General features: G+C 37.3%; 1 protein-coding gene across 1 annotated transcript in view; it reads right to left on the bottom strand.

Moving 5' to 3' along the window:
* The window catches only part of sha (shavenoid), a 136,467-nt gene that overhangs the window by 56,755 nt on the left and 53,756 nt on the right, over positions 1 to 25,956 (bottom strand). The window contains exons 2-4 of the mRNA XM_073988547.1: positions 21,078 to 21,893; positions 20,888 to 20,971; positions 17,216 to 17,446 (exon numbers count right to left, since the gene is read on the bottom strand). Coding sequence (XP_073844648.1) covers positions 17,216 to 17,446; positions 20,888 to 20,971; positions 21,078 to 21,462 — 700 coding nt within the window. The 5' untranslated portion in view covers positions 21,463 to 21,893. The remainder of the gene's footprint in view (positions 1 to 17,215; positions 17,447 to 20,887; positions 20,972 to 21,077; positions 21,894 to 25,956) is intronic.

Consider the following 25,956-nt stretch of genomic DNA (forward strand, 5'->3'; position numbering starts at 1 on the left):
TCAGCAAAAATATATAATATGAACAGGCTATTATAGTACGTTTAAACTTACGAAATCCGCTCGATTTAAACTGTCAATCCCATAGCGTACACGTCAAATATAATCCAGAGGATTTATAACCAGTATTTATTTGACGTATACTCTTTGGAGTTGACATGTTTATTTATGAGAGCGAACAACGTGTTTCAAATGCTGGTGTGAACATGACATTACTGAACTAATTTGTTATCGAACAGCATTTTGTAAATGCTTGTAAAAATGTTTGGGTTATCGAACAGACCTAATTACAATATTTGAATAGTAGTGTCCACAGTCAACACAGTGGGACTCTAAGTCCACCTGTAGCGGAATTCCGACCAAAATCAGTAAAATGAAAACACAAAATTATGAATTAGGACTTAGGACTTATATGCCATTTAGATATGACACCATTAGCCGGATTTAGCCCATTATCAGGTTCTATTTGCTAAATCCAGCCAAAATCTACCAGATTTCCCATACAAAAATAAATCCTCCTATTGAGTGGATTTGTTTTAAATCTGGCATAAATCCTCGTATACAACTCTGTTTTTTGCAACATGTTGCTAGAAAATACAAAAAGTTGCAAGCTGGCACAAGAAACAAGGTAGATGCATCGGTGAATTGCTACGCTAAAAATAATTTCAAATGTAAAAATTTGTAAACAAGGCGGAAAAATTAAATTTGTTTTGATGTACAAAGTTGATTTTAATCAACCAAGACTAATATTTATGATGTCTACACGATAAAATAATTCGTTTATTTATTTTAGATGGGCAAACTGCGATAAAATAATTCTTTATTTGCTCTTTAGTTAGCATTAGTAGCATAATGGGCTAACATTTTCAGTATTAAACAATAAATTTGTAATTTGACGTATGTTTTTTGGGACGAATTCAATTTACAAAAAATTCTTTTGACGTTTCAAATTCGTTCAGATGGGCTGATGCATCTACCTTGGCAATTGAGCTATGAACAAAAATCAGCTGACTGCCATTTAATGCTAAGTTTACATTTACGAAATCCACTCGATTAAACGTCAAAAGAATTTTTTGTAAATTGAATTCGTCTCAAAAAACATACGTCAAATTACAAATGTATTTTTTAGTACTGAAAATGTTAGCACATTATGCTACTAAAGCTAACTAATGCCTTGTTCAGACTGACGGTAATTCGCTCTCTATTCGTTGTTCGATCCCAAATTACGATATAATTACTTCATTTCCCATAAAAAATTTTGAGAACGAACAACGATCTTTATCTGCATTTATCTTTAGACTGCATTTAAATTCAATCGAAAACACTACATCAAAGGCTGTGATCTGGATCGAAAATGGAGCGCATCCTAGCTGTGTGTCGTGGAAGCAAAATGGAGTGCATCCTAGCTGCGCGCTCTCTTGTAAAATTCATAGGTGAATTCATAGGAAAGATGTACTCCAGCGGCAATTGCGGATGCAAACTTTTTGCTGGGATTTATTAAAAACCCAAATATTTTTAGAAAAACTGCAAAACGTGAATGAAAAGTAATGGGTACTTTACACGATATGTTTTTTACATATGAGTTGTCACTTTTCATATACATTTAGTACGGGAGAAGTGACAACTCATATGTAAAAACATATCGTGTAAAGTACCCATAAACGGTTTAACGACTAGTATACATTCAAATAATAGCAAGTTTTCACTTCTCTTTTACTACGGCTGCATTTCTTGTCCATCGTTTTAAATTCGCGTACAAATTTAGAAACAAAAATCAAATGCCTGCCAGAAAGACTGTATACCAAAAAGTTGTTTTGTAGGTCTCTCTCTCGATAACTTTGAAAATAGAAAAATTAAAAAATGTGCCGAAAACACCAAAATTGTGAGAAAAAAATGGAAAAGATAAATGAAAATAATATTATTTAATATTAAATAGATATCTGAAAGAAGGACAAATATTTTTTCAGTTTATATCAATTAATTTTACTCATCTTTGGCTGACACTTTCTTTAAATTCAATAACCAGGCGTTTACACAAGACAGACTGTCTGCAAATACAACTCTGATTTACTAACACATACATACATTTGTCGTTTGTCTCCCAGCTGTCCATCATTTTTTCCGAGACAGTAGGCTTAACAAATTTTTGACGTTTTTGTAAAAAAGACGTCAGAACGACAATTAAAATGTGTTGAAAATAAAAGAATATGAATAAAAACAAAATATGTGAACGGAAAACAAAAAGAAATCGACGATTTTCATTCATAATTTTACAACTGTTTTTGCAGTTGGCTGGACGCCTACGTCACACAGGCATGTTTTGGGTTTTTGACAATCAATACATGTACTCAACTGTCCTGTCATGTGTAAACGCAGGGTAAATAAAAAGTATGAAAATATGAATCATCTTGCTATGAATTGTGTATCATGTCGTATGAACGGGTTAATTCGTGTACGTAATTATGAGAGCGAACAACGTGATTCAAGTGCTGGTATGAACATGGCATAAAGAGCAAATAAAGAAACACTTTATCGCAGTTTGCCCATCTAAAATAAATAAACGAATTATTTTATCGTTTAGACAGCGTAAATATTAGTCTTGGTCGATTAAAATCAACTTTGTACATCAAAACAAATTTAATTTTTCTGTCTTGTTTACAAATTTTTACATTTTAAATTATTTTTAGTGTAGCAATTCAACGATGCATCTACCATGTTTTTTGTGTCAGCTTGCAACTGTTTGTATTTTCTAGCAACATGTTGCAAAAAACAACAATTTGTACAAATTTGTACAAGTCCAGTAACTTCTTGTAATCGACTTATACTCCGTTTATATATAAGCGGATTTAACAAACCGACTGGGTTTTAAATGTCAATTCCATTGCTTATATTTCAAACAAATCCTCATAAAGAAGGTTAACCCTGCAAAAAGCTCTAATATAAACAGCATATAAGGCCTTTTGCATTGTACTGCAGAGTAAACGAACAACATCCAGTAACAATTTGTACAAATTTTGAGTAACCCTGCGTTTACAAATGACAGGACAGTTGAGTTCATGTATTGATTGTCAAAAAACCCAAAACTTGTCTGTGTGACGTAGGCGTCCAGACAACTTCAATAACAGTTGTAAAATTATGAATGAAAATCATCGATTGCTTTTCGTTTTCCACTCACATATTTTGTTTTTGTACATATTCTTTTGTTTTCAGCACATTTGAATTAACATCTCACTTCTTTTTCACAAAAATGTCAAAAATTTGTCGACCCGACTGTCTGTGAAAAAATGATGGACAGCTGGGACACAAACGACAAATGTATGTATGTGTTAGTAAATCAGAGTTGTATTTGAAGACAAACTGTCTGGTGTAAACGCCTAGTAAACGAACACACATAATAGCTCCGTTCCAGTACTTTTTAATGGAAAAATGTGCAAAAGAGAGAACCGTCAAAAATGATTTCAACGCACACATTTTTCCAAAATGTACGAGAACGGAAAAATGGCAGAAACGTCAAAAAAACTTGAACAAATGTCAAAGTCGGCGTGTCAGCCAATCGGAAGGCGGCAAACATGTTGCACATTTTTGCTCGCTCAAATTTGTCGTGTAAAAAGTTTCTAAAGAGAGAGCCATTCAGCGCCATTTTTGTTCGAAGAGAAGTGAACATTTTGCAACTTTGTTGGTGTACGGGAACGCATTTCGGGGGAAAATGTTCAAAATGTGTAAAAACTTTTTAGTTCTGGAACGAAGCTATTGTATGGTGTCTGAAGTAAAGGAACGCTTTTCGAGTAAAAAGTTGTAAAACTTGAAGATTCTTGCACGTAAAGGAACAAAGCTTTTATTACATGTTGCTTGCAAATTCTTTGAGTTCGATCCCAAATACAGTTGTAAATCATCAGCATAAATATGTGATTGACAATGTCTCAAAGTGTCCGGTAGATCATTGATATAAATACAAAATAGTAGAGGTTCGTTTACTCTACAGCATGGTACAATAATTTGGAAGGTAGGTCAGGTTCAAACAAATTATGAAAAACACGGCCTGGGTGTATTTGCTTATTCTGTCAGAATTACCATAACTGAATATGCAACAGGTTGTACTGTTTATTTGATATTTTGGCTAAGTTTTCTTCACAGACTCGGCTTCTGTATATGTTCAAAGGTTTGTTTCATTACAATTTTTATGAATTTCAGTTCAATAAATGTTGTAATAACAATTTTCATTTCGACTGAATTTTATTATGTATAAAATATTTTGTCATATTCTTCAAAACCATACACATACATACACAATTTGTGTATATTGATTTGAAAGAATAAGCAAACCAGTAGAAAAAAATTTAATCATGAGAATTTCGGAGCATGAGTATAAACCAACCATAAGAAGATACTGACTTTGCACAAATTTATAAAAATTATGTGTGTTCGTTTACTCAAAATTTTTACAAATTGTTACTGGATGTTGTTCTTAGTCGATTACAAGAAAGCTCTGTTCCTTTACGTGCAAGAATCTTCAAGTTTTACCACTTTTTACTCGAAAAGTGTTCCTTTACTTCAGACACCATACAATTCATATGGGAGCAGTTTACAATTTTTGCTACTTTTGCCGGTTTTGCCATTTCAAAAGTAAAGGAACAGACCAGAAGTTACTGGACTTGAACACATTTGCTATGTTCCTTTACGTGCCTGAGGTTACCATTTCTTACCATTTTTAACCTGTAAAGTGTTCCCTTACTTTTAATAACATACAATTTATATGATAGCAGTTTACCACTTTTACCATTTTCTGCCACTGTTACCATTTTTAAAAGTAAAGGAACAGACCAATTGTTGAGTAAACGAACATACCTATTGTTTAATAAACTAATAGGCCGTTTACATATAACAAGGTTAACCCAGTGGGTCTGGGTTTCAAATGTCATTTCCATTGTATATACTTCAAATAAATCCTCATAATGAAGGTTAACCCTGCAAAAAATTATAATATAAACGCCGTGTAACACACCCATTACCTATTATTGGAAATTATCAATTAAAAAGACACAGCTATTGTGTATCGCAGGCTATCATATCTGTGTGAATGGCACAGAAGAAGAGGATGAAAATAAACAATTCCTCAAAAACCGATCGCGAACCTCGTCCAAAATCGGCGTTGTGCCAAAAAAAAATTAACCCGTGCTAGAACGGGTAATGTAAGATCGCCAAGTTATGTACCTTGAGATAGAGGCATCATCGGGCATATCTTCCACCAACTAACATTTGATATCACATGAAGACATGGCCGCAAAAATGGATTTTTTCTCGTTAGACCCGGCAAAACTAGACAATTGCTCAAAAAAGGCTCTTGTGGATTGGTGCAAAGAAATTGTGAATAGATCTGACCAAATATATATAACATTTATTGCGGATGTCCATACTTCCCGAGATATGGGCCTCTGAAGTTCCGAAAATTCCTTTGTATGTAACTTTGCTATTTTTGAACGGATAATGATAATATGGTACTATTGTAAATATTTATATATTTTATATAAATAGACGCCCTTCGGCCGGGGATTTAAGAATTTTTCTATGGACAGGCGCAAACCCCGGGAACGGCAACACAATTTCCTTTAAAATCATACATTTTTGTCGAAATAGTCGGCCTTTAAAAAGGGAATTTTCGGAACTTCAGAGGCCCATATCTCTGGAAGTATGGACTTCCGCAATAAATGTTGTATATATTTGTGATCAGGGTCACGAGACCTACCTGTGGAAACAATTTGGTATCGATCCGAGTTTAATAAAAACATTCAACTTAAGCCAAAGTGTATAACAGTCTGTTTATGTATGTAGATAAGAAAATGAATGCGTAAAAAATACTATGAAACTCGAATGTGTTTTTCAAATTTGTTTTTGTCTTTAGGCAAAAGCAAAGGAAATAATATATCGAAAACTAAAGGACTGAATGCTAACGAAATACAGCTAAGCTTTGGTTTTCATGATAACATTGACTTTGTTTTAGCTTCAAAAAAAAAAAAATACAAAATTTTAAAATCATACACAAGTTTAGGTGTTTTTTATTCACATTCATTTTTTTTCGAAATAGTGAAAAAGGCCCTTAAAGTTTGGGTGTGTTTCATTCGTATACGATTTCGTATCGACATATATAAACAGGCTGTAAATCATGCTGTAGAGTACTTAAGAAAATAAAACTATTTTTGATTTTGATATTTGCGTTTTCATGATCAGGCTGTATTTTATTATATAGAATAGGCGCTTCTATAGTACCTTTTTGAAGGAAAGGGTGTTTTATAGTCTCTTTCTGAATGAAAGGGTGGGTAGTCCCTTTCTGAAAGAAAAAAATGCTTCTTTAGTCCCATTCTGAAAAAAAAGGATGCTTCTGTAGTCCCTTTCTGAAAGAAAGGATGCTTCTATAGACACTTTCTGAAAGAAACTGTGCTTCTATAGGCACTTTCTGAAAGAAAGGGTGCTGCTATAGTCCCTATCAGAAAGAAAGGGTGCTGGTATAGTCCAATCTGAAAGAAAGGGTGCATCTGTTGTTCCTTTCAAAAAGAAAGGGGTCTTCTATAGTCCCTTTCAGAAAGAAAGGAGGCTTCTATAGTCCCTTTCAGAAAGAAAGGGGGCTTCTATAGTCCCTTTCTGAATTAAATGATGCTTCTATTGTTGGTTTTTGAAACAAAGGGTGCTTCTGCAGTCCCTTTCAGAAAGAAAGGGGGCTTCTATAGTCCCTTTCTGAAATAAAATAAAAGGGTGCTGCTATAATCCCTATCAGAAAGAAAGGGTGCTGCTATAGTCCCTATCTGAAAGAAAGGGTTCTGCTATAGTCCCTATCTGAAAGAAAGGGTGCTTCCATAGTTTCTTTCAGAAAAAGAGAGGGCTTCTGCTATAGTTCCTATCAGAAAGAAAGGGTGCTGCTATAGTCCATATCAGAAAGAAAGGGTGCTGCTATAGTCCCTATCTGAAAGAAAGGGTTCTGCTATAGTCCCTATCTGTAAGAAAGGGTGCTTCTATAGTCCCTTCCAGAAAGAAAGAGGGCTTCTATAGTCCCTTTCTGGAATAATGGATGCTTCTTAGTCGGTTTTTGAAACAAAGGGTGCTTCTGCAGTCCCATTCTGAAATAAATGATGCTTCTATAGTCCGTTTCTGAAAGAAAGGGTGCCTCTATAGTCCCTTTCGGAAAGAAAGGGTGTTTCTATAGTCACTTTCTGAAAGAAAGGTTGCTTCTGTAGACACTTTCTGAAACAAAGGATGCTTCTATAGACACTTTCTGAAAGAAAAGATGCTTCTATAGACACATTTTCTGAAAGAAAGTATGCCTCTGTAGACACTTTCTGAAAGAAAGGATAGTTCTATAGCAACTTTCTGGAAGAAAGGGAGCTTCTATAGTATCTTTCTGAACGAAAGGGCGCTTTTATAGTCCCTTTCTGAAGGAAATGGTGCTTCTATAGCCCCTTTCTGAAGGAAAGGGTGTTTCTACAGTCCCTTTCTGAACGAAAGGGTGCTTCTATAGCCCCTTTCTGAAGGAAATGGTGCTTCTATAGCCCCTTTCTGAAGGAAAGGGTGTTTCTACAGTCTCTTTCTGAACGAAAGGCTTCTTCTATAGTCCCTTTCTGAAGGAAAGGATGCTTCTATGGACACTTTATGAAAGAAAGGGTGCTTCGATAGTCCATTTCTGAAAGAAAGAATGCTTCTGTAGCCCCTTTCTGAAGGAAATGGTGCTGCTATAGTCCCTATCTGAAAGGAAGGGTGCTTCTATTGTTCCTTCCAGAAAGAAAAGCCCCCTTTCAGTATTGTCCCTTTCTGAAATAATGGATGCTTCTTAGTCGGTTTTTGAAACAGAAAAAAGGGGGCTTGTATAGTCCCTTTCTGAAATAAATGATGATTCTATAGTCCGTTTCTGAAACAAAGGGTGCTTCTACAGTCCCTTGGTGAAAGAAAGGGCGCTTCTATAGTCCCTTTCGGAAAGAAAGCGTGTTTCTATAGTCCCTTTCTGAAAGAAAGGGTTCTTCTATAGACGTTTCCTGAAAGAAAAGGTGCTTCTTTAGACCCTTTCTGAAAGAAAGGATGCTTCAATAGACACTTTCTAAAAGAAAGGTTGCTTCTATAGTTCCTTTCTTAAAGAAAGAGTGCGTCTATAGACCCTTCCTGAAAGAAAGGGTGCTTCTATAGTCCCTTTCTGAAGCAAAGGATGCTTGTATAGGCACTTTCTGAAAGAAAGGGTGCTTCTATAGTCCTTTTCTAAAGGAAAAGGTGCTTCTATAGTCCTTTTCTAAAGGAAAGGGGGCTTCTATAGTCATTTTCTAAAGGAAGGGGTGCTTCTATAGACACTTTCTGAAAGAAAGGTTGCTTTTATAGACACTTTCTGAAAGAAAGGTTGCTTCTATAGACACTTTCAGAAAGAAAGGTTGCTTCTATAGACACTTTCTGAAAGAAAGATTGCTTCTATAGACACTTTCTGAAAGAAAGGTTGCTTCTATAGACACTTTCTGAAAGAAATGTTGCTTCTATAGACATTTTCTGAAAGAAGGTTACTTCTATAGACACTTTCTGGAAGAAAGGTTGCTTGTATAGACATTTCCTGAAAGAAAGGTTGCTTCGACAGACACTTTCTGAAAAAAAGGTTGCTTGTATAGACACTTCCTGAAAGAAAGGTTGCTTCTGTAGACACTTTCTGAAAGAAAGAGTGCTTGTATTGACACTTTCTGAAAGAAAAGCTGCTTGTATATACACTATCTGAAAGAAAGGCGATTCTATTGACCCTTTCTGAAATAAAGTGACCTTTTCTATAAAAATGCTTCCTTTGACCTTTTGTGATAAGTAGGGTGCTTCTTTTGACCTTTTCTGATAAAAGGGGTGCGTCTTTTGACCTTTTATGATAGAAAGGGTGCTTCTACAGTCTTCCATAGAACGGTAGACGCCACATGTCGTCTTCCTTAGAATGAAAGACGACACAGGTAGGTTGTCTTTTTAGAATGGAACACGACACATGTTGTCTTCCTTAGGCTGGAAGACGACACTTGTAGTCTTCCATAGAATGGAAGGCGGCACATGTAAGTTGTTTATCTAAAGTAAGATTCATTGGAGGCCACACATACTGTCTTCTATTAAATAGAAGACGACACACCTGTTAGAAGTGGATATATTCACTTAAGAAAAACTGTTGAATTTTTCTCCACATAATTTGTTTGCCCATTCCGACACCTGAATATTATCCGACCATAACCAAAATCAATAGGCTTCTTCCCCTCCGGGATCCATCAACCCCCTAAATTTCGTGGTGATACGATCAAAAGTGCGACCTGTAACGTGTCTACAGGGTTTTGAGGGACATACGGACGGACACTCGTAGCCAAGTCGACTCAGTTCGTCGAGACACTCATTTTGATATGCACAAGTATGGGCCTACAACCAACAACAACATTGAATTCTAAGTTAGCACGGTATATTAAAAAGACATGTTGGAATTGCAAATTTAATTCAATTTTTTAATGTTACTATTTTGTCTACATTTGCCGTCAAATGATTTTTAAAATTAAACCAATGGCGGATTGACTTAAAGTTGACGCCGATAAATTATTTAGCGTCGGCGCTGAAAGTGGTTGATGGATGCTATAAAAAATTAAGCAAAGTGTGGCAACCCATTTTGGATTTGACCATGCGACAATTTCGAGAACAGCGCCTCGAAATTGCCGCAGCTTAAGTGGAGTCTTTGATTTAATCAGTACGTACAAAAGTCGTTGCAAACGTAATATTGGTCGAGGAAAAGGCCGATTTCCGAGTAAAATGCTTAAATCAGGTGTAAATAATTTTATAAATGGGGTCAAAGTGGAATTATTTTACCGTTCTTGAAATTGTCGCTGTACATACATATATATATATATACACATTCCAAATTTCATCAAAATTGGACAGATACAGCGTGTTTGGTGCATCAAATACCTCAAATCGGCCAAAAATATTTATGGGAGCTATATCCAAATCTGAACCGATTTTGATATAATTTGGCACACTTATTTCTAGACTAAATTCCGTCACACATTCCAAATTTTATTGAGATCGGACATATATAACGTCTTTCGTGCACCAAATACCAAAAATCGGCCGAAAATTTATATGGGAGCTATATCCAAAAGCAACAGCGTTCTTCATTAGGCTAATAAAATGATCTTCCCCAATTTTCAGCCAAATCGAACAATAAATGCGACCTGTACGTTGCGAACGGACGGACGAACATGCATAAATCGACTCAGAAAGTGATTCTATGCATATCCCTAGAAGAAACTATGGGTCTATCTCTTTTCCTTAGGCATGTTACATACAAATGCACTTACACATAATACCATAACCACAGGGTGGTGTAGGGTATAAAAACAAGTAAGATCGGCGTTAAGTTCGGTCGGGCCGAACTTGTTATCCCCTCCACCATGAGTTGTATTGCAGTAAATAGGAACAATTAGTTTCCTTTCGTTTGTGAAGAAGGCTAAATACCAAATTTCAGCCATTTCGGTAAAACAATGTGGCTAGCCTACATCGAAACGTGTACCTATACAGACGGATTTCAATCGGAAGGGTTTTTACCTGCATCGTAGACTAAATACCACATTTCCGCCACTTCGGTGGGTTGTTGGGGCCACAAACTTAAAAATACCAAAAATCGTGAGGTACCGTTCTATGGCGGCTACATGAAATCGGAGACCCGTACCCACAAATTTCTGAGGGCAACAAACACTAAGGACCAAATTTCAGCCATTTATACGGAATATTGAGGACATAATCTTCAAAATACAAAATGGTGGAGGATATAACCTCCATAATATGGTGGAGGATACAATCTCCATAATATGGTGGAGGATATAACCTCCAGAATATGGTGGAGGGTATAAAAACCAGGGTTCGCAAATAAACAGTACACTAACATAGTGTACCTCTCCCTGTACAGTATCTCTAAAGTACTTATTTTTGGGAACAAAAACACTAAAAAATATTTTAGTGATACTATACCGGAGCACAATGAAAATCGTAGTGTACCACATTTTGGTACCATAAAAACGTTTGGTGCCGCATGGGGAACACTAAAAATTGTAGTGCGTCATTGTCCAACAACCAAATAAAAAGTTTTTCACATTTTCTACTAATTTTTATACCCTCAGCATTTATGCTAACGAGGGTATATACACTTTCATACGGACAAAATGTGCCTCATAGAAATAATGGTTTTAGACCCGAATTATGTTTGGACGAAATCCGTTTCAGACAATTTGGAGTCGATTTAGCAATGTCCGTCCGTTTGTCTGTCTGGCTGGCTGGTGCGCACGTTAACTCTCGAACGGGTGATCCGATTTGGTCCAAAATTTGGCTTTCGTAATATTGTGCCCAAACAAGGGTCCTCATCAGGGGCAAGTTCATACTTCCTGAGTAAATAGCCTGAATGGTGCAAAAAACCGCTAAGATACCGTGTGTGGTGGTTGGAGTGCAAGATAACTGTAAAACGGATCTTCCGATTCGGTTCAAAATTTGGCCTTCGTAATATTTTGTCCAAAATTATTTTAGGTTCGAATCACCTTGATTTCTGTTGAAGCAACTTGCATTCACTGCCTCAATTAAGACGGTAAAGTTTTTTTCAGGGTCATATCCATACTTCTTGAGAAAATAGCCCGAAAGTTGTAAAAACCCCTATGACACCATATGTAGTGGGTGGAGAACACGATAACTCTCGAACTAATCAACCGATTTGGTCCAAAATGTGGCCTTCGTTCCTTTTTCGTAATGGACTATGCCAGTCCATTCCTTTAAGTACCTCCTCCGCAACACATTTGACCTTTAATACCAATCCAGGGTTTTGAAAATACCCTATATACATTCGAACTGTCCGTAGATGCAAAGTCGACTGATACTGTTTTACTTGTTATTCCTTAAATTGTACTTATTCAAAAAAAAAAAAAAAAAAATACATATTTTTCCTCGCAAATCATAATAAACTCATGGGTGTTTGGACACTTGGTGAATAACGATTTTTAGTGTCCGCCGGTCGGAACACTACGATTTTTAGTGCTTCATTCCACAACAACTAAATATTTTGTTTCATATTTTCGACCAAAGTTCGCAACGTTTTTAACTAATTTAAGCGTGAGTGGAATTAACGGTTTATCTTAATTTTTATTTAAACAAATCTAAACAAATATATCATTTTCCTCGGAAAACATAATATGTTTGTTTGTTTTTTTTTTTTGTGTTCCGACACGTGCTACACTACCGTTTTTAGTGATCCTGCAGTCGGAACAGTAAAATATTTAGTGCTCCGGCATGCGGTACACTACGATTATCGTTGTGCTCCGGTACAGTATCACTAAAATATTTTTTAGTGTTTGTGTTCCGGAGCGGTACGTTATCTTAGTGCACTTATCCGTCAGTGGTGCGGTACCATAGTGTTCTTTCGAACACTGATAAAAAAGGAGGTATATAGAAGTAGTTATTGTGGTATAAATCCACTGGAGAACCGGCGGGTTCTTGAATACCGGATTGATCCGGAACTATACTACATCAGCGGTCCGGCCAGCGGCTGCCATCTTAGTGTACATATTGTTTCTGTGTTGGGAGCAGCATGCTGCGAAATACAGCACCTATTGAGTCATCATTATCACCCGCATTGTTCCCCAAAGCAACCTCACACGCAGCACTTAACACAAGTAATCGCTGTTTCAATCCCTGGAAATGCATAATTATACCCTCAGCCTTTAGGCTATGAAGGGTATATACACTTTCATACGGGCAAAATGTGCCTCATCGAAATAATGGCCTGAAAGTTGCAAAAAACCCCTATGACACCGTGTGAGGAGGTTGGAGGGCAAAATAACTCTCGAACAGGTCTGCCGATTCGGTCCAAAGTTTGGTCTTAGTAATATTTTGTCCAAACATAGTTTAAGTTCGAAGATAAGCCATATCGGTCCACTCCTTCAGGTACCTCCCCCACAAAAGTTCAAAAATGTTCGGTAAAATTGTGCGTACGATAACTCTTGAAGAGAGTGGCCGAATTGGACCATACTTTACACATCTTAATATATCTACCAGATATAGATCAGGTTCAAATATGGACTATATTTGTCCACTCCATCCGGTACCTCCCACACAAAATTTCGGATACATGTTCACTTTAAGACCTGCTTTCGAATCACTTTGATTTTTGTTGAAGCATCTTGCATTCGCTGCCTCAATTGCGATGGTAAAAGTTGTTTCAGGGGCAAGTCCATACTTCTTGAGCAAACATCCCTGAAGTTGTAAAAAACCCCTATGGTACCATATGTAGTGGCTGGAGATCCATTCTTTTTAGTATCTCCTCCGCAAAACTTTTGATCTCTAATCCTAATCAACATTTTTGTCAGTTCAAACGCCCAAAATTCCCTAAATACATGCGTTTTTTTGGGAAAAAATTGTTTCAATATACACAGGCTGAGGGTATATCTCTGTCGGCCAAGTCGACTGATACTTTTTTACTTGTTTTTGCAAAGTAATTGCAATGGACTCCTATGTAAAATTGAGGAAATAGTGGAATTTATGAGTGGGAAGAATATCACGTTCGGGCGTAGCAGGAAACCAAGCTCAACAACAACTGCAGCTTACACCACTGTGATCGTTACAACGTACTGAGGAAGGAACGCAACAAAAGTGAAAAGTGGGGAATATTAGATTTCCTGTTGCACTAGTCTTTTCCATACACATATTTCGTTTCAGCCTGGCTCTAATAATCCGTACATGGTTCTACGTAATGACAGAGCGGTATCATTACAGCTGCAGACGATGCAGTTATCTGTTGCTACCCGAAGTGAGACAATTTCCCAGCAGAGGGGTTGGAAATAGAAAATGAGCGTGATGAACTTCGTCGTGGCAACCCTACTGAACCATGCAAAGACTCTTGGGGCTTTACTTCTCTGCAGCATCAGAAATATCTATGCATTTGCCGATCATCAGCATGGTTCTTGTAAGCAGCGCAGCGCTGCAACAGCGTTGCACGCCATTTCCACACAAATTAACCGAGGACTCAAACAGGACAAGGCAGGTAGAAATTTCACGATGATCAAAGTACCAAATCAGTTACTCCCTTCAAGAGTTATCGTGCGCACAACTTTTCCGAACATTTTCGAACTTTTGTGGGGGAGGTACCGGAAGAAGTGCACCGATATATCCCATCTTCCCAAAACAAAGTACAAATTATTACGAAAGCCAAATTTTGGACCGAATCAGTTGATCCGTTCGAGAGTTATCGTGCGCTACAGCCAGCCAAAGAGACAGACGGAAGAACATGACTAAATCAACTCCAAATTGTCTGAAACGGATTTAGTGAAACAAACTTGGGGTCTAAAACCATTATTTCGATGAGGCAAATTTTGCCCGTATGAAAGTGTATATAAACGAAGTGACCCAAAGGATTGGACTACTTCCACATGATGGATCTATATTTGACGCAGAAGCCATTGCTGTTTTAAAAGCTGTAGAATTATCCAAAACACAGCGTCTCAAAATTCTTATTTGTACTGACAGCCGATCGGTCTACACTTCCTGTACCAATTGCTGGAACAGGAATGAAATCATTACATCGATCCAACAAGAAATGTTTAACACCAAATCAAAAATAAAGCTGATGTGGATACCCAGTCATGTTGGTATACCTGGAAACGAAGCCGCAGACTCAGTTGCCAAAAGTATTCCTCAGAGATTTCCTGCCTATACTTTTATTCCATCTACGAAAAAAATATTATAAAAGCTGCTAATCATCTAATTGACACCGAAACAGAAAAACTTTGGGCGGAACACAGCCATATTTACAAAGAAATCAATCCCAACAGAAAACCACTGTTGTTGTCGTCAACCACGAATATTCATCAAAATAAATGCTATACACGATTGAGATTATCGCATAGCTGCTTAACGCATTCACACCTTTTCAAGAAAGAATCACCACCAATATGTAGTTATTGCAGAATTTCCCCCTTATCGACTCATCATCTAATCGTCGAATGTTCAGCCCTTCATAACCTTCGATCAATGTGCTTTTCACCTGTCAATGCATTGGAAACACTGAAAAATCCATCACACCAGAACATCACCAAATCTCCATTATAAAATCTAGTTTTTTATATATCACGATTTTGTATATTAAACGCCTAATTTAATCTACTTAATTTAAATCTAAATAAAGCCGATAGCCGTAGTCGCTAGTGCTTTTAGCTATAAGTTTATTATAATTTTTAATTGTAATAAATATTTAAATAAATAAATAAAAATAAATGACCTAAAGGAACCAAAGGTATTTTCGTTATCCATGAATCCCAACATGATAGAATTTTTGCTTTAACACGCTTGAATATTTTCTGGTCAACTTTCGCAGCACATTGTCATTTGTCGATATTTTCCGAAAAATTTGCACTGTCTCAAGGCCAAAACTGTTTGAAGGAGCCTTCCAATGCTTTTGCGATGTACTAGAAAGTTTTTAATTTTTGTTTTGGCTTCAATTGTCTTGATCGAAAATCTCAATGGATTGCCTATTATGTGCCAAAATATTCAAAAACAACTTGGATAAAAAAGTCAAAGGTCAAAATCGGGAGGCTAGATTTTCACCGTAGACTTTTTTGCTCAGTGCAATCCCAGGAATCAGAAACTCGACGTGCCCTTAAAGGTTTTCAAATCGCCCCGGGCTAATGCACACTCGCCTTGCACGCTAAATCTCCAGACAACATTACATTTTTAACGGTGGTAAAATTCCCCTCAGTAATGTTGTCGACATTTCCTGAGTATTTGAGCCATGTAGGTCCCATATCATTGAGCCAGTATGAATCAGGGTGCAGTCATTGATATGAGAGAAGTCTCCCTCGTCCCCTCTGGGATGTTAGTGGAAAAATTATTATTATTGTCGGTTTTGTGTTATTCAACTACATCCGCCAGGGCATAAAGTGTAACTTCCCTATAAAGATTTTGGACATTCCATGGGCAAATTTGCAGATCACGTTCCTTAAAACGATGATTTTTCTAAGGGTCATTCAGTAAGAAACCAATGCCCATGACTTTTATTATTCCAATAAGTGAATGAGTGATTGCATATTTTAATGGTACCGAAGACATCCTCCGTTGTGCATTTTGTTCCATCAAAAAAAGCAAATCCACCATGTGGCTTTTTGTAGGACACGCTTTAATTCAGAACAACAATATTATGTTGTAATACAATGTATAGACAGGCAAAAAACAACAACAATAACATCCATTTAACGTGCTCAGGGCGCCGCACCAAATATAAACCATAATTTAGCAATTCAATTCAATTGCAAGCGTTGCAATTTTCCAATTCAACTGGAAGCCCTTTTTATGCAAATCATCTACATTATTCTTTCAATGGGCTACCAAAGACAAGGCAAAAGCCACACTTGCATGAACTTCAAACGGGTGTCTTTTGGTTTAGCGCCATAAAATCCCCTCAAGCATTCACTGGCTATTCTCAATAGATCAAAACTCCAGAAATGATTGCATGTTTCAACTCAGCAGACGGGCAAACAGAAAACACACCGCTGAGTGTTGCTTTGTCTTCAATATCTCTTTGGTGGGTAAATAGCCCCGTTTAATGGCCATTGATTATGGACGGTTGGTTGGTTGGCTGGTGGGTAAACCAAATCAAAGCTGTATGTTTATGATATGGTCAACTTGTTGAAAGCCAGTCAACCAAACCACTGAACAAGTTAAAGCTCACCAACTGCATTAAAAGACTGCAATTAGAAAATTGTCTCTAGCCTCAGCCTTTTAAGGAATTGGAAAAAGCGCTGAAAACAAATTATTTTCTGCTTCATTAAAGACAAACAAATACCAGTAGCTAAAGAGATATACAATTGTAAAGCTAAGCAGTACTTCTATGCAATAGGCGTTTGTTTTTTTTTTCATTTTTTTCGTCTTCTTTGTAATGCCGTCATTTGGTTGGTTGACTATAAAAAACGAAAAACCAAAGCAACAAACTTGTTGCATTATTGCTACCATAAGTCTACGCATAAGACGAGGCGAGTGTTTGTTGCTTCGCTTTGTCTTTCATTTAGTTTGAATGCATTTCCATTTCTTTCTTCTTCTTATTTTCCTTGCAAGTTGCCATTTATTGACGTTACTTTTTTCTGGTCGCAGTGATGGTGGTTAACACTTTGTTTATGATGGTTGTTTGTTTTGATGTTTTTGTTGCTGTTGTTGTACTTACCGTGTATATCGTCAACACAAATGCCGAGATCTTCACGATACGTTGTAAGGTATGGCAAACATCGACATTGGCAACTTTCCCCATTGCCATGACCGTTTGTCAGCGTAGCAATTGGCGGAGACAGAGGCAATGACGACTTGATGTTTAGCTTGTGCCTTTGACGTGTCAATAATTCTAAATGTGATTTACTGTCAACGCCACTGCCGCCGTTAACGATATCTGCCAATGAACCTGCAGGCGAAATAAAAGAAAAACAAAAACAAAACAACAATAAACAAATCAACGTTTTAATAAAATGTTTTTTTATATTATTTGTTTCCCTTTAAAGAGATAATGAGGCGTGATACGAGGTATAATTGGGAAATTTGTGACTTATACAAGGGAGTTCACAAAAAAACCTAGTACAAGACTACACTAGAAATGGAAGACCGGAAAATATCCTTTATAGAAGACCGGAAAATCTTCATTATATAAGACACACAAGCTTTGTTAATAACAGATCAGAAGATGACCTCATAGGAGATCACTTTTATAGAAGACCACAATGCCTTCTATATATATGATCAAAACTTATTCTCTAAAAGAGCAGAAAGTCAATTCATAGACTACTTGGAGGATTTTTATAGAATACATACGGACCAGATGGTAAAAGGACCAGAATATCTTTTCTTCAATGACCTTCATACTTGACCTTAAAGTTTTCTTTGTAGAAAACCAGAAGATTTTCTCATAGGAAATCGAAAAGACCTCTTCATGAAAGAATTGATAGCATATCAGAACGTCTTGTGTATAGAATACCTGAAGGTCTTCTCTGTAGAAGACCGGAGACCAGAAGGTCTTTTCATAGAAGACCAGTAGGTCTTCTCACAGAAGATCAGAAGGTCTTTTCATAAAACAAAAGAAGATCTTCTCATAGAAGACCAGAAAGTCTTCTTTACAGAAGACCAGGAGTTCTTCCCAAAGAACACCAGAAGGTCTCCCCAAAGAAGACCAGAAGGTCTTCCCAAAGAAGACCAGCAGGATTTCTCGTAGAAAACCAGAAGGTCTTCTCATAGAAGACCAGAAGGTCCTCTTACAAAATACCAGAAAGTCTTTTCATAGAAGACCAGAAGGTCTTCTTTATGGAAAACCAGAAGTTCTTCTTTACAGATGACCAAAAGGTCTTCTCATAGAAGATCAGAAAGCCCAAAGAATACCAAAAGTTCCTCTCAAAGAAGACCCGCAGGTCTGCTTATAGAAGACCAGAAGGTCTTTTCATAGAAGAAAAAAGTCTTCTTATAGAAAACCAGAAGGTCTTCTTTATAGAAGACCAGAATGTCTTCTCACAGAAGACCAGCAGGTCTTTTCATAGAAGAACTGAATGACTTTTCATAGAATGCCAGGGGGTCTCCTCATAGAAGGCAAGAAGGTCTTCTCCCAGAATACCAGACGGTCTTCTCATAAGAGACCATAAGGTCTTTATATAGAAGACCAGCCGGACTTTTCATAGAAGACCTGTATTACTTTTCATAGAATGCCAGGAGGTCTTCTCATAGAAGACCAGAAGCTGTACCCAAAGAAGACCAGAAGTTCTTCCCAAAGAAGACCAGCAGGTCTTCTCATAGGAGACCAGAAGGTATTTTATAGAAGACCAGAAGGCCTTCCCAAAGAAGATCAAAATGTCTTCTCAAAGAAGACCAGCAGGTCTGCTCATAAAAGACCAGCAGGTCTTTTCATAGAAGAAAAGAAGGTCTTCTCATAGAAGACCAGAAAGTCTTCTTTATAGAAGACCAGAAAGCCTTCTCACTGAAGACCAGACCTGAATGACTTTTTATAGAATGCCAGGAGGTCTTCTTATAGAAGACCAGAAGGTCTTCTCACAGATGGTATTCTCAAAGACGGTTTTCTCACAGAAGACCACAGGGTCTTCTCCTAGAAGACCAGAAGTTCTTCCTTATAGTAGACCAGAAGTTCTTCTTTACAGAAGACCAGGAGTTCTTCTTTACAGAAGACCAGACGGTTTTCTCACAGAAGACCAGAATGGCTTAAAAAGAAGACCAGCAGGTCTTCCCAAAGAAGACTAACAGGTCTTCTCATAGAAGACCAGAAGGTATATTCATAGAAGACTAGAAGGTCCTCTCATAGAAGAGTGAAAGATCTTCTCATAGAAGAGTAGAAGGTCTTCTCATTGAAGACTAGAAGGTCTTCTTATAGAATACTTGAAGCTCTTATTATAGAATACCAGAAGATTTTCTTATAGAAGACGAGAAGGTCTTCTTTACAGAAGCCCAGACGGCCTTCTCGTAGAATCCCAGGCGGCCTTCTCGTGGAAGACAAGACGGTCATCTCACAGAAGACCACAGGGTTTTCTCATAGAAGACCAAAAGGTCTTCCTTATAGAAGACCAGAATTTCTTCCTTATAGAAGATCAGAAGTTCTTTTTTACAGAAGACCAGACGGTTTTCTCATAGAAGACCAGAATGGCTCCCAAAGAAGACAAGCAGGTCATCCCAAAGAAGACCAGCAGGTCCTCTCATAGAAGACAAGAAGGTCTTTTCATAGAAGACAAGAAGGTCTTCTCACAGATGGTCTTCTCACAGAAGATCAGAAGGTCTTTTCATAGAACACAACAAGGTCTTCTTATAGAAGATCAGAAAGTCTTCTTTACAGAAGCCCAGACGGCCTTCTAATAGAAGACCAGACGGTCTTCTCACAGAAGACCACAGGGTATTCTCATAGAAGACCACAGTGTCTTCTCATAGAAGACCAGAAGGTCTTCCTTATAGAAGACCAAAGTTCTTCTTTATAGAAGACCAGAAGTTCTTCTTTACAGAAGACCAGACGGTTTTATCACAGAAGACCAGAATGGCTTCCAAAGAAGACCAGAAGGTATTTTCATAGAAGACCAGAAGGTCTTCTCTCTGAAGACTAGAAGGTCTTCTTATAGAAGACCAGAAGCTCTTCTTATAGAAGACCAGAAGGTATTCTTATAGAAGACGAGAATGTCTTCTTATAGAAGACCAGAAGGTCTTCTCATAGAAGACCAGAAAGTCTTCTTTATAGAACACCAGCAGGTCTTCTCATAAAAGACCGGAAGGTCTTTTCATAGAAGACCCAAAGTTCTTCTCATAGAAGGTGGTCATTTAAGACAAGAAGGTATTTTTATAGGAGACTAGAAGATCTGCTTATAGAATACTAGAAGGTCTTCTTATCGAAGACCAAAAGGACTTGTCATTAAGCGGAAGGTCGTCTTTATAGAAGTCCATCAAATCTTCCTTATTGAAGGCATTAATGCCTTCTTTATAAGATACCATCAAATTTTCTTTGCGGAAACAAGTAGGACTTCTTTATAGAAGTTTTCTTAATTGAAAGCCAAACAGTGTTCTTTTAAAAAAAGTCTCGTTCTACTCTATAAAATAAGTCGTTAAAAAACTCAGTAGGTCTTTTTTAAAAAAGATCAAAAGAGCAAGGTATTTGTATAGAAGACCAGAAGGACTTTAGATATAACAAAGGTTTTCCCTCGTACCATAAGAGTCCATCTTTATAAGTCGCTTCAATTGCCTTTTCCAAAAAATATATCCCAAAATTATTTGCACACTTTCCCTTCCCATACCTCGTAAAATGCATTCATAAAAACACCGATTTGCCTCGACACCTCTGTGACAAATGACAATCAAGAAAGACGATACGTACCCAGTTTGTTAACGCCCATCGATAGCCAAGAGGCCGTGCCACTTGATAGACCCACACATGTATCCACATTGCATGAAGTAACACCTTGAAAAGAAAAGAAACAAAATAAAAACACAAATCAAAAAGTTGTTCAAACCATCATCGAAGGAACAGCTCTTTTTTAACGCACAAATAAAACGCAACTATTTACCATTGGTCCAAAATATATCTCCTTCATGTTGACGCGTTAAATTCACCGGATATAGTTGAGCAGTGGCCGCAGATGGTTGCATAGCATCCAATAGTAATGTGGCTGCTCGTGGTAACAAATTAAGATTTGAATCAATGACTCCCCGTGCTTCCGAAGCACCACTGTTCGCAGCATTATCAACAGCACTACTATCACTGCCAGCTATGGCTGAGGTGGTGCCTGCTGTTGTGGGCACCTCTTCACGTTTCAAATCACTTTGTAACGGCAATAAAGATCCTTGACAAAATGATAACAGCGACATGAACAGCAATAATACGGGCATAGAAGCATGGCTAAACAACATGTTGTTGGTGTCGTTGTTTTTGGCCACATTCCTGGTCAACATGAGAATGCTTTTGGGCAAAATGTTACCAATAACCCGTTGTTGTCGTCGTGGTTCTGCTGCTCTCGCTGTTGTGTGGTTTAATAGATTTTATTTGTTTTTGTGTTCTTTTGTTTGGTTTTAATTTTTCTTGGATTTGAGGTTATCTTGGAGAAATGGATTTTTTCTTTGGCGTTTCTAATCGCTGTGTCCTCTGCTATTTAATACACTCGTCACCCAACACCAATTTCAGTGGTTGTTGTATATAAGGATTGTGATTTAATAATTGATATTGTCTTTTGAAATTTTGTTGTTGTTGTCGCTGTCTTATGCTGCCTAAAAACATGGTCAATATCCAATATTTAGAAATTCATGAAATGTCAGGAAATAACGCTGAGTCTTCCAGATAGCAGTAGAGTGGGATATTACATTTTATCAAGTTTAAATGTTGTTGTCTGAAATTAGAAAAAAGAAAGGAATGGGGAAAATTTAGTATTTATTTTGCTTTAAAATATGTATACACGCTTTACAGGTGTTAACCGTATTGTTTGAAAATAAGTGCAAATATTAAACATATTATAAATGCTAAATAAGCTATTAAATTGCCATATAAATTGCCATAAAGGCCGGAGAGCAAAAGGGCACATCAAATATGAGTGGAGAACTAGGCTGATTTTAACACAAAGGGAAAATCGATGTCGGATTTTTTAAACGGGAGGCGCCGCCATACCTATGAAGACTTTAAGGCCCAGTGGCAAGATTTAACATATTCCAATTGTGCTCAACCTTTGGCAATCTTAAAATCTAAAAAAAAAAAAACTTAAGAGGGGTGCCGCCTAAAAAAGTTCGACATTTTTTAAAACCACCCTAGTATAGTACAGTTGAGAACGTTTAAAGTTGGAATGAAGCTGGTTTTATCAAACGCAGCATCATTAGAGAAGTCTCCCTTGTCCCATCTGGGATGTTTGTGGAACAATTATAATTATAGCAGCATTTGCAAGGGAATTGCCAGCAGGTCGGACAAAAAATCCGCATTGAAAAATGTCGGGTCTGTTAATCTTCGACTTTTTCCCACCATTCTTATACCCTACAACACCTACACCACATAGTCGGCCCCGACCCGACTATAGCCTTGGCTCACTTCTTTCAACTTGCATTATTTTTCTACTGCATGGAAGAATTCCATGATTGTTTACGGGTTTCACAGCCTGATCAATATAATAACTATCGGCCCCTATCACTATTCTCAGCTAGCTAAAAAGTATATGAATCGTTAATATTAAAACGATTAAGAGTTCTGGTCGAGAGCAAAAGAGTCCTTAAAGATAACAAATTTGGCGTTAGATGGGGCACCCAACAACACACGCCTTAACCGTAAATTCCACATATGTATATTGTGAGGGACTTCGGAAAGAAATAATTTAAGACTCTGGCATTAGATTTCATATCCATAACAAGTAGATTGGTGACGTGTTTCCTAGAGGATAGACATATTGAACTAAAAGTTGACTATTGGTTGTCAAGTCGCAGACATGATCTACAACATTTTTGTAAGCGACAGGCCCGATCCTCCTCTGGGAGGCTTCTTATTATCGTATGCGGACGATGTCATACTTTCTAAATAAGGCCCCAGAGCATGGGATCACGGGACCACGCCTACATAGCTATTTGACTACGGGAGCCTCAAATTAAACGTGCACACATGCTCGCGAATTGTTTTTGCGGGTAAGGTGAAAGTAGTGTGCGCTAATTTTAGGTCCTACCGGCCAAACATGAAAATTGGAAATGAAGTGATTACAGTTTCCGACAAAATCAGATACCTGCATGTCGTAGTCTGGGAATAATTCGTAAATCTCCTTGATTTTTGATCCTCAGTAGGGAAAAATATATACTTTGGTTGCCAAATTTTAGCTATTCGGTGGATTATTGTGGCCACAACCTTCAAAATAACGAAAATCGGAAGGTAGCCTTCTATGGGGGCTATATGAAGGCGTGGACCTATATCGACAAATTTCTGGGGGAAAGTTTTGTACCCACAACGAAGTCTAAGTACCAAATTTCAGCTATTTCAGTGTAATAATGAGTCTTAAACCTTCAAACTACCGAAAATCGGGTGGTGCCGTTCTTTGGGGGCTATAACAAAATGTGGACCTATACCGACAAATTTTATATGCAACGCTTAGTACCCTAAATGAAGACCAAATGCCAAATTTCAGCCATTTTGGTGGATTATTGTGGCCACAACCTACAAAATACCGAAAATCGGGAGTTACCGTTCTATGGGGGCTACATGAAGGCCTGGACCTATACCAACAAATTTCTTGGGGAAAGTTTTGTACCCCCAACAAAGACTAAGTGCCAAATGTCAGCCATTTCGGTGTGATAATGAGTCTAAAACCTTCAAAATACCGAAAATTGGGTGGTGCCGTTCTATGGGGGCTATATCAAAACGTGGGCCGATATAACCGTTTGCAATACCAAAAATCGGCACCAAATTAAAAAGCTCTCTCTTAAAAATTGCGAGCTGTATCTTGATTTCAACAGACGGACCGACGGACATGGTTATATCGACTTAAAATTTTACCCTGATCAAGAATATACTATATACTTTAAAGGGTCTCCGATTAATATTTCGATGTGTTACAAACGGAATGACAAATTTAATTATACCCTCCATATTATGATGGAGGATATAGATACAAGTAAGAGAGGGCTATAGTCGGACGGAGACGGCCATGCGAAACCCTACACCACTTTCTCTGGGCAAGGTTTTCCACGGAATTTATTTTAACTAATTGCAACACGTTATGTTATTGATATAAATATTTTTGCAATATTTATTATTGATATAATTAGCATCAAATGAGAGGTCAAGAGTTCGCTTTCAAGTATCGTGTTCGTAATTTGTCGTAGTATGCCCGACGAAAAATTAAATTTGGATATTTTTCCGACAATGGCCATTTTCACCCAAAAAATACTATCCGATAATTTTTTAAAAATACGAGGGGAGCTAGAAAACTTTCTGGCCAAGGCAACACGCAGTGTCTCCAGGCGTCATTTGACTTGTTTTTGAAAAGTTTGACAGTTTTTAGGCTAAGCGAATTCAGGACAGTTTGACATACGAAAAATACAGCCGTGTGTGAACGGATAATGCAAGATCTCTATGTTATATACCGTGAGATAGAGGCAGCCTTGGGCATTTCTTCCACCAACTAACATATGATATTGCATGAACACCTGACTTCAAAAATGGATTTTCTCGCTACTTCCAGCAAAATCACTCAAAAGAGGCTCATGTGGATTGGTGCAAAGAAATTGTGAATTAAAAACAATCGCGGTGCTTCAAATGACATTCTTCTTTTTAGTAAACCCAAACCTTACTAAACATGTTGCATCAACCAGGACGACCTACAGAGCCGTTACGAAATCGGACAAAAATTTTGTCTTTGGTGGGAACCTGATCTCCATATAAAATTTCGTGACGATTGGTCCATAATTGCAGCCTGGAGTTTGATTACAATTTTTAATGGACGGACGGACACACATCTCAAATTGAATATATATTAGGCCGACATATTTTTTTGTGAGCTCCTACCTTCTAAAATTTTTCCATTTGATTTAAAAATTTAAACATGAAATTTTATGGCGATCGTTTAACTTTAACCCATGCCAACCGAGCGATCTTTTTTCCATAGTAGTTTGCATGGGTCCTTTTTTGGGTAGCCCTAATATAAAAATACTAGGGTGAAGATTTGTTGACTTTTTTCTCAAAAAATATTTCCTATTCAACGAATTTAAATATTGAGAAAGTTCACGCACAAATCACATTGAATGTTTTTATAGCCTGCACCACATTGTGGTAAGGGGTATTATGTCATTGTGCATTTGTATGTAACATGCAAAAGGGATATGCATAGAATCACTTTGTAAGTCGATTTATGCATATCCATCAGATCGCAACTTAGAGGTCGCATTTATTTTTCGATTCGGCTTAAAATTGGGGAATATTATTTATTAGCCTTAGAAAGAACGCAATTGCTTTTGGTGAAAGTCGATTCCGATGTGGAGATATGTAGCTCTAATAAAGTATATTCATCCGATTTGAGGTATTCGATGCACCAAACACGCGATATCTGTCTAATTATGATTAAATTTGGAATGTGTGACGGTCTGGAAATAAATATATTAAATTCTATCGAAATCGGTTCAGATTTATATACAATTTCGGCCGATTTCATGTATTTGATGCATGAAACACGCTATATTAGATACCATTATTTCAATGATAATTGGAATGTGTGACGGAATTTACCTCCAGAAATAGACGTGCCAAATTATATCGAAATCGGTTCACATTCGGATATAACTCTCATATATATTATAGCGCGATTTTAGGTAGTTGGTACACCAATCACGCTATGTGTGTCCAATTTCGATGAAATGGGTAATTCGGGCTAGAAATAAATGTGCCAAGATCTATCGAAATCGGTTCAGATGTAGGTATAGCTCCAATATATG

The sequence above is a fragment of the Musca autumnalis genome, unplaced genomic scaffold, assembly GCF_047663935.1.
Source record: "Musca autumnalis isolate F117 unplaced genomic scaffold, ASM4766393v1 scaffold_5, whole genome shotgun sequence".
NCBI classification, from domain to species: Eukaryota; Metazoa; Arthropoda; class Insecta; order Diptera; family Muscidae; genus Musca; species Musca autumnalis.